This window comes from Quercus robur, chromosome 8 (genome assembly GCF_932294415.1).
Source record: "Quercus robur chromosome 8, dhQueRobu3.1, whole genome shotgun sequence".
NCBI lineage: Eukaryota > Viridiplantae > Streptophyta > Magnoliopsida > Fagales > Fagaceae > Quercus > Quercus robur.
The window spans coordinates 60168218-60178677 of record NC_065541.1 but is presented as its reverse complement, the minus strand read 5'-3'; the positions used below and the strand labels follow the sequence as shown (position 1 = coordinate 60178677).

The 10460-nt window shown below is 33.2% G+C and overlaps 1 protein-coding gene across 1 annotated transcript; it reads left to right on the top strand.

Annotated features, from left to right (window-relative positions):
- Positions 1 to 5358: 5358 nt before the first annotated feature.
- LOC126697394 (metal tolerance protein 11) lies at positions 5359 to 9270 on the top strand. The gene is made up of 6 exons (XM_050394377.1): positions 5359 to 5692; positions 6704 to 6813; positions 6913 to 7158; positions 7689 to 7769; positions 7914 to 8147; positions 8669 to 9270. Exons 1-6 carry the CDS (start codon positions 5521 to 5523, stop codon positions 9014 to 9016), a joined length of 1191 nt encoding a protein of 396 aa, XP_050250334.1. The 5' UTR covers positions 5359 to 5520; the 3' UTR covers positions 9017 to 9270.
- Positions 9271 to 10460: the final 1190 nt, after the last annotated feature.

Sequence of the window (10460 nt, the reverse complement as noted above, 5' to 3'; positions counted from 1 at the left end):
ATTATTCAGCGACCCAAGAATGACATTGGGCTCGTATGTAAATGGCCCGAATAATATAATTTATAGAGAGTGGGCTAGAAAGGCTGGACATTGGTCGTTGGATGGCGGTTTAGTCGTGGTTTACATGGAAGCTTATACGAAGGTAGGATTGGCCTGAATAGCTGACTCACATCGGTGTAGCTCGGGGGGTTTGAGTCCTCGGACTTAGTCCGAGGAGCATCATATCCTTCTCATTTCTCTTTTTGTTGGATCTTCTTTCTCCCCCCTTCTTTCCCTTGGCTCTCTTCCCCTTTTATACCGGTGTTTTCTTCCTGTTTTCCGTCTACGTGTCAGTTTTGCCTTTTTGGGGTATTGACTCGTCCTATCAATCCATACGTCAGAGTGGTTGGGGGTGGTTGGGAAAAGTTAAATAGCATGGTCTAGAGTATGGGTTTGTCAGACGCAGGGCTCCACACTACGGTGTTGGCAGCTTTCTGCCTTGTACTGCTCTTGTACTGAGTTTGTCCTTTTCTTCAGGCGTTTTGCGAGGTGTTGAGCGTGAGATCGTCCTCGGCCACATTCTTGGGCCTTTGAGGGGCTTTCATCATACGTCTTCAGCAGTAGGGCTCCTTGGCCTGGGTTTTGGGCCCTGAATACAAAGTGGGTTGGGATCTCAGATTTCGGGCCCCACATATATATATATATATATATACATTACAAATAATATATGTTTATACATATAAAATACAACATGTTTAGACATATATATACAATGTTTTCAGCCGTAGAATCTTATAATTAAATATTATATTCCCAAATTTACATTTTTATTTTTTATGATGTTGGTGGCACATGCAACACATCGTGCTTGGTTAATGATAAAAGTTGCTTTATATATATATATATATATATATTGATAAGAAAAGTTGTTATATTAGAATAACTTTATAAGAGTTCGATACCATGGCTTGGGGAAACTGAGAAAGTGAACGATGTTGATCGGAATGATTCATAAACTAAGATTAAACTAAGATAACTATCAATCAAAATTTGAGAGATATTATGTGGACCCCAATTCATTTGTTTTGCTTGATGAGTTCCAGTGGCGGCGCCACATTGAGCCTAGGTGTTGCCAAGAACACCCTAAACTGAAAAAAAAAATATATATATATATAATAATTAAATTTTTTTTATTTGTTTACCTTTAAAAAAAAATTAGGAACACCCTCAAATAAAAAATAAAAAAATTATTTTTTCTACTTTTAAGAAAAAAAAAAAATTTTGAACTCAAATCTGGAAAAAAAAAAAAAGTTGTAACTGAGCAAGCCCACCAGGAAAAAAAGCCCAACATCAATCAGTAAAGCAAACCCAATCTAAAGAAAAAAAACAAGGTAAAGCAAACCCAACAAATTACAGTAGCAAACCCATGGATTCTCAAAAAAAAAAAAAAAAAAAAAAAAAAAAAAAAAACCAAACAAACCAAAACCCAATATATTGAATTCAGAAACCAAACCTAAAGTCTAAAGAAAAAAACCTAACCCATAAACCCAACATACTAAGCTCCAAAACACTAGAACCAACGGATCGCCAAATCGGAGAAGGAGATCACCAGATTGAGCCTCAAACTCGAGCTCCATAACGGCAGAACACATCGGATCGGAGATCGGATGGTCTTCCTTGCCTCGATGTGCTGCCCGAGTCTCGTCGTCACCGCCCCTTAGCCTCAGGCCTCCCTGCTCCCTCAACCTCAAGGTATTTTATCTTTGTCTCATTCTCTTTTTATCTGAAGAATGAAACTATGAAAGTGAAAACTGAAATGAAATTATGAAATGAGAGAGTATGATTGTATGAGACTCTCCTCTCTCCACTTAATCTGATTCTCTATCAGATAATCACTCTCTCACTTTATCTGTTGCTTTTGGCCTTTTGCTTAGCTTTATTTATAACTTTATTAATATTTGCCTTGTTTTTGGCTTTATTCAGTGTTGGTGAGATTATTAATTGTCTTTTAGTGTTGGTGTTGGTATCTTTTGGTGAGATATAATGAATTGGCTTTATCTGATTGAATCTAGTCTTGTGATTGGGGGCCATGGGGCATTGGGGCTTGTTTGTTGAATTGGGGGGTGGATGGGGGCATGGGGCTGGGGTAGTGCAAGTGTGTTGTGTGCTAGTGCAAGTGCAAGTGTGCAACTAATAATTAATAAATATGGTTGTGTGCTGTGTGCTAGTTGATTAGTTCAACTAATGGTCATAAAATATGTAATAAATCACTCTTTTTTAGATGTGGACTTAACCTATATGGCCTATATATTTTTGTGTTGCACAATTTATTGACTTTTCTTTTTTTTATAAAGTAATAGTGTGATATTCCAAGTATCAAATAACCATAGTAATTAGTTTAACTAATTAATTTGTTTGTTTGGGATATTAATTAACCAATAATTAATTGGAGAAAGCAACTAATAAACAATAATTAATAATTTAATTAACCAATACATTATAAAAGACAAACAAATTAAATTATTTTAGGCTAAACAACAATTAATAATTTTATAATTAATGAAACAACAATATAACAAATTATAGTTTATAAAAGACAAACAAATTAATGAAACAATTAAATAACAATAATTAATAATTTTATTAATATTTCAAATGAACTTTTTAGGAACACCATGAGAAAAATTCCTGGAGCCACCATTGCTTGCCCTTGCAAAAGTCATAAACATTTATAGCCTGTTTGGATAAATGGGGGAAAGAGGGGAGTAGAGTAGTGTTGGCTAAAAATAAGTTAATTTTGTGCTAAATCTACGCTACTTCTCCTCCATCCCTTTATCCAAACGTACTATTAGAAATTAATGCATATGATGTTGTTAATATTATCATATAGCATATCTCTCTTCTTGATGCATCTCACCCATCACAAAAGAGAATCATTATGCATATCTTCTGGCCAAGGAAAATTTCTTCTTCTGCTTCTTTTATTTTGCATTTTCAGCATGCGTCTGGATTGGGCATTTTGCCCAATTCGTGTATTCTGCATTTTTTAGTGGATCTTATGGATACTATTCACGAATCCATTAAAGTCAACAAAACACAGATTTCTAAGTAAATTTAGGTCCCATATCATTATTCTCACATTTAAAAATTATTTTACTATAATACTTTTAACAATAAATTTTCAATTTTTAGCAAATAAGTGGTATCTAAACACGCCCCCTCTTTCTCCTTAATTTATTTTGTACAAGCTTTTAGCTAACACTTAGGGTGTTGTATATTCTAGACTACTCATTTTTTTAATTATAAAAAAACCAAAAATATGTAAGTTATTTCTAAGAAATATATATGATAGACACGCAGGATTAATTGATATCACATGCAAAATCTGGCTATGTTATTGGTCAAAAAATTTGGTAAACATCGTGATTCGTGCTCACATGCGATGCATGATGGATCCCACGTTAATTTTCTCTCACGTATCCCAATCCAAAAACCGGTCCCCACATGAGCTTTTATCCCAATCCTGTGGCTCAGATTATTCCCTCCACGATTCTTTGGTTTCTTAACTCAGTTCACCGTGGACCCCCCTACTTTGTTTCTTCCTCCATCCACGTCATTTATTTTCACGCAATCTCCATCGTCGACGTGTCCCAATTATTTTCAGTCTCAGTCTCACGTCTCACACTGTCCCATCAGTATCGCCGCCATCAAGACCCACAAATGAATTGTGAAGTCTGAATTCTCCCAAAACTCGAAAACAACAACAACCATCCCTCCACGCGCCACACTAGCTAGTGAGAGCCTGCGCACTAGCTTACTTAAAATAACATATGCCCCCAAATAAAGTCGATAAAATTCAAAAATCAAACGTATTATAAATGAGTTTTACTACCGTTTGTACTTAGACTATACATTAATATATTATTTTAAATTTTTTTTATGGAAAAATAAAAAAATTAAATGTTTTAACAGTTTTTACAATTTCTTGACTTTATTATGAAATAGGATTTTGTTACACCTCTCTCTCTCTCTCTCTAAATATATATTATGAAGAGTAAAAAAGAGAATATATGATAATTGTTGTGTAAAAAGTGAGAAACGATTAAAAAAAATTATATTTTAGTAAAATAGATATGACAAAATTTAGCTATAAAATTACAATTTTAGTCTTTTTTTTTATTGGATGTGAAATTTGAGAAATTCACAATTGGATTATATTTTCTTCTTATATCCTTTATATTTGCAAAATTTTTTAGAAAGTTAAAGATCAATAGCTATATCATCAATAAATTGTTTAAATCACAAGTTTTTGTAGTTTAAAATTATGCATAAAATATAAACTGATATATCATATAATAAATAATATCTGATTAGTACAAAATTTAATATGTATATTAAGAGCGTGAAGAATATACAATTCAATGATTAAATTTTCAAAATATATAGTATTGTTAATTTTTTTAAAGTAAGTTTTAGCCCTAACCTATAACCAATTTTGTAGTTAAATTTTGTCAAAATATATATTACTATATTAGATAAATCAAACATGGATGTTTCAAAAAACTGTTATATAAAATTGAAAAAATAGATTTTTATTTTAAAAGAGACAAAAAAATTTTGCATGTATATTGCTTGTGGGTCCCACACTACATTTTATTTCAGTTTTATTTCAAATAATTTGTGTTCATATGAGAATGCTTATTCTAAGTAGTTTATTTGCATAATGTTAAGCAAAAAACTAAAAATTAGCTTAGTTTTAAAAAAGCTGACAATGAAATTGTTTGAAATAATTTTGAGACAAAAAAGTAGCATAGGATCCACAAATTATACATTAAATAAACAAAAAGTCAAATTATAATTATTTTTCAAATTCACACAAATTTCAATATTTAGAAAAAAGCTAATTTTTATCTTTTTGTGTCAAATCATGTTAAATAAACTACAAAAAAAGAAGAAGTAATTTCTATAGAAAATTCTCAGATATTTTCGGAATATAGTGAAATTATGCTCCATTTTCTTATATTTATGATAGATGTCATTATAAATTTAATAAGTGGACCTTACTATAAATGTGAGAGCAATTATCATTCTTCGTGCTCTGAGAGTGTTTAAAAATTATCCAGTTTCTATAAATAAATAAAGGAAAATGTTAACCAATAGTCTAAATATATTAGTTTAAAAACTATTTTAGAAACATTTTAAAAGAAAAATGATAAAAAAATTAATTTTATTGACAATTTTCTATATTCTCCATACATACAGTATCAAAATTTGCATAAAATGAAATGAATGCCACCAAACTTTCCAATTTAAACAAGCGCGTGTATGTCAACCCCCTCTCCGTTCTCTACGTTTTCAAAAAAACCAAATCCATTTTCTGATTTTTCTCTCTGTGGTTGGTATCGAAAATATAGCAGCCAGCCACCACAATAGTATCTCTTATCACACAGTCTTACATTACACACTTTCTCAGAAAACTCCTCCTATTCTCATTGAATTTACGACCTCTACCCTCCTCTTCACAGCTCGAGTGACCTGAAAATGACTGAGCCGGTGGCGTTCGACAACGACGAGGAGCGCTCGCTGTTGTCGGAGCCCAACATTACTGTTGACCGGCCGTGGCGGTTGAACTTCGATGGGTTTCAGGTATCCACTGACCACCAGGACAAAAAGCCTCCTCGTGGACTCCATGACTGCTGTCTTGGGGTTTTAGGTAATTCCCCAAAACAATCTCATTTTTCTGTTCCTCGTAATTATCAAATTTATTTTGGTTGGTGAACTGAACTCCTTTGATGGTGTTCTTTATTGTAGCTCTGTACATTTATTTATTTGGTCTGAAATGACTAATGTTCTATTCTGAATTGTTAGTCTTTGGGAATTTTACTTGTTTTGGTATTATTTGTTTCTTAATTATTATTTTATCTTGCTTTGCTTTTGCTTTTAATTTGTTTTTATTTTTAAGTTTAGTGGGAATTTTTGTTGATTCCTTAGATGTATGTGGGATTGGATTAGTGGTTGTTCTGTACCCAACTCTTGGCTTTTTATATATACAGTGTTGGTGTTAAGATGATGGGTTAGTATTAATTGAAAATTTGTGGGGTTTGCTCTGGAAAATGACCACAATAACAGGTATAATTGAAAGTAGCTCTTATTTGATTGAAGAAGATTTTAGGTAAGTGGCTCTCCTTTGATTGAAGAAGATTTGGGATTTTTTTTTTTTTTTTTTTTTTTAATTATAAATTTGGGTCTTCTTTAGCTATTCAGTTGGTTGCTTGGTGGTCTCACTTTCTTTCAAGATGGTTTAGATTGTAAGTTCTTGTTGCATCACTTATGTTTGTGTTTATGTGTGTTTAGACATGTTTGATGATTTGTTGTTGTTCTTGTTGCATCACTCATGTTTGTGTTTATGGTGGTTTAACAGTTAAACATGATAGAATTTGAACGATAGTTTCTCTTAAATCCTTTTACATTGAGAACTCACTAATTTTCTGGTAAGTCACTAATTTTAAAGTAAAAAGTTTGAAATCACAAATTTGCATAGCCTATATGTGTCACTGGTTAGTGGTTACTTTTATAATATTAGTATAAGAGTTAGACACTATGACTTGGGGAAACTGCGAAAGTGATGTTGATCGGAATGATTCATCAACTAAGATAACTATGAATCAAATTTTGAGAGATATTATGTGGACCCCAATTCATTTGTTTTGCTTGATGGGTTCAGGTCCTGAAGATAATGTGGCTGAGTACTATCAGCAGCAGGCAGAAATGCTCGAGAGCTTTAATGAAATGGATAAGTTAACAGAACATGGTTCTCTTCCTAGGATGTCAAAGGTTCATAAGATCATTTTCATTGCCAAATGCTTATAATTTTCTCTTTTTATTATTGTCTGCAGACTCAAAACTGAAATGGTGCTATTTTTATGGTATTAGGAAGAGAAGGACAAGTTGGCTAGAAGTGAAACGTTTGCTATTAGGATATCAAATATTGCAAACATGTTTCTCTTTGCGGCTAAAGTCTATGCATCTGTCCGAAGTGGTTCCTTAGCCATCATTGCATCCACATTGGACTCACTTCTTGATCTTCTGTCTGGCTTCATCCTGTGGTTTACAGCATTCTCCATGAAAACACCAAATCCATATCAATATCCTATTGGGAAGAGACGTATGCAGCCATTGGTGAGCCATCCTCCAATTATTCTTTGTGAAGTCAAATATTTATGGTCAAGTTTACAGGTGACAATCTTTTCAAAAAATAAAGAAAAAGTTTACAGACGACGAGTTTGGTGATAATGCAACTTGAATCTATGCAATAAATGATTATTATGGTTCTGGACGCATGTCTAATGTTGCCTGCTCAATACATGTTGTCACCTTTGGTTTTACATCACTGTTCTTTACTTTCTGATTCTGCATGACCAGGAATCAATTATTTTGTACTTGCCCTCTTACAAGCGTTGGTTAATCCTAGCATGTGGGCCTATTTCTACTAGCAAGAGCTTTTCAACCTTGTCCTAAACTTATTTTCCAATTCCATAGCCAATTTTGTATAAGAATGTGGACTGGACTCAGACCAGCACTTTATCCTAGTTTGATATTATTAATCCATTCTCTCCAATTGTATAATCCCTTATAACCAATGATATTAAAAGACTTGAATAATATTACTACGTACGTAGAATTTGATACATCTTGGCAACAACTTGCAGGGGATCCTTGTATTTGCCTCTGTCATGGCAACCCTTGGACTGCAGATAATCTTGGAGTCAATACGCACACTGTTATCTGATGTAAGGGGCTGCTAGTTAAATTCTTAATGTGTTAAACTTCCATTTTCTATCAATTTGTTTTACCATGGTTTTTAGGAATTACTGGATACACTTGTGAGCATAAACTGACTTTAATGTTTTTTCTCAATATTTATGTGCTTTCAGGAGAGTGATTTCTCATTGACCAAAGAGCAAGAGGAATGGGTTGTTGGTATTATGCTCTCTGTGACTTTGGTAAAACTCGGTCTGGTTCTTTATTGCCGTTCTTTCACTAATGAGATTGTCAAAGCTTATGCCCAGGACCACTTTTTTGATGTTATCACCAACGTTATTGGACTCATTGCTGCTCTCCTTGCTAATTATATTGATGATTGGATGGACCCTGTTGGAGCTATCATTGTAAGTTTCTCTTTGTCAAAATTATTTTCTTTCTTATACTCTATGCATGGAGTTAAAAGCTGAAGGAAATGTTTATCTAATTTCTTTTTTCATGGGACCGCAATTAGAGCTTGCCATATGTTAGTTCTATTTTGGAGTTTGAATCATATTCAACTTAAATAAATCATGGGACTTAAGAGAATAGATAAAAGGCTGTCATACCTGTAGTCTTTGGAAATTAAGATCTTCCAAGTATATCTACCTTGGCAATTCCACATCCTTTTGTGCCTATAACAGTTTTCTTTTTCTCTGATCAAACTGTCTATTCCTTTTAAACAATCATGTTTATTGATATGCTGATAATCTTTTGATTATACGTCAAATTGTTAATTGACACCATGAAGATTATCAAATGCTGATATAGTTTGTCGTGATGTGGATCTGGCATTTCATTCCTCTTTCTCTAACTTAAGAGTTATGGACTCTCATGGGATATTTCTTTTATTCCCTTGCACTTACATGTTACCTTGGGCTTACTGCAGCTGGCTGTGTATACCATCCGTACATGGTCAATGACAGTGTTGGAAAATGTGAACTCCCTCGTGGGAAGATCAGCTGCTCCAGAGTATCTACAGAAACTGACATACCTCTGTTGGAACCACGACAAGGCCATAAAACATATCGATACAGTCCGGGCATACACCTTTGGCTCTCACTACTTTGTGGAGGTTGACATAGTCTTGCCAGCAGACATGCCCTTGCAAAAGGCTCACGACATTGGGGAATCCTTGCAGGAGAAGCTTGAGCACCTGCCTGAGATCGAGCGTGCCTTTGTACATCTCGATTATGAGTACTCGCACAAACCTGAGCATGCTCAGTCACACCACTAGGAATAAGAAGTAAATCTAATATTAAATCTGTTAAAAGTTTTGTTTCTTGCTCTTTTTTACACTCAGCTACAGGTTCTTGACTTCAATCTGAAGCTGTAAGAATCATGTAGAAAATTGATTACAAGTGTACATTCAGTGAAATTGTCTAATACTTTGGTGGAACATTTGTTAGCTGGGGAGCTAACTTGCCCTGGGCATCTGCTTAGGGCTATTGGCCTTTTGCAACTTTAAAGGTAACCCATTACCCAAGCCAACCATTTCTTATTGTTATGTTAACATGCAGATTGAAATATGGGCCTAACCTCAACTAGCACAAGAAAGTTCTTAAATGTCAATTTAACGTTCTTAAATCTGTGGACCAAGCTTGCTTTTTGGAGGCCTTAGTTGGGGGAGTTTGTTTGGAACAATTGGAGCTTGGAAAATGCTTGTCCGTGTTTGGGCCTTTTCTTTCTGTATTTGGGTCGAGAATTTTGGTCTTGTCTTGGTTCGTCTTAAATAAATACATTGCTCGGATTGGGTGCCACAAAATTGATACTGACATTTTGAGATTAGATTCCCATTATTAAATAAGAATTAAAAATGACATATGTCTGGTGAAATAAATATAAAATGAAGTAAGAGGAACCCAAGCGATCGAGGGTTTCCTTTTACAAATAAATAAAAAATCATCATGATTCATGATGACTTTAACATATATTATAAAATCTAGGTAAATCACAAATATTATAAGTTTATCTTATTGGACTCATATGGTCCTAACATGCCAAAACATCTGTAACCCATAGTCTAATAAATTTAACACTAGTATTGATGTGGCAATTGATGGTATGCTTCACTTGGATAACGGACCACCTACAAAAGATTAAATTAAAAAACGAAATCGGTGTGGTGCCAACTATAGTGTCTTTAATGCTCAAACTAGTGTATTTTATATTTGGGAAAGAAATGTAAAGAGATTTTAGCATTCAATGTGCTATCTTGGGTCTTTCTCAAAAAAAGAAAAAGAAAAAAAAAGTGCCATCTTGATTGTGACATGAAATTTGGTTTATATTAGATATTGGTGCACACAATTAAAGACAATTACTTGACTTTGCTGTCGTAGTAATTGTAGAGATAAAGGTATTGTAGATGAGGATTGCAAAGGGCCAAAGGCAAATCGTTGCTTCTCATGTTTGTTCGAACTTAATACAAAAAAGAAGAAGAAAGAAACATAAATATTTTTACAATCCATTTTATTATTCAATTTTAATAATCTTTTTAATATATATATTTTTAATTTACCTACATTTCTTCTTATTTTATCAATTTTAATTATATTATTTAAATTTAAAATTTAAAAAATAATTATCAAAATTTTGTTTTGAGAGATAAATATAATTATCAATTAAATTGTACATTGTATGACAAAGATATAACACTTTTTTATTTTTTATGGGGACAAAGA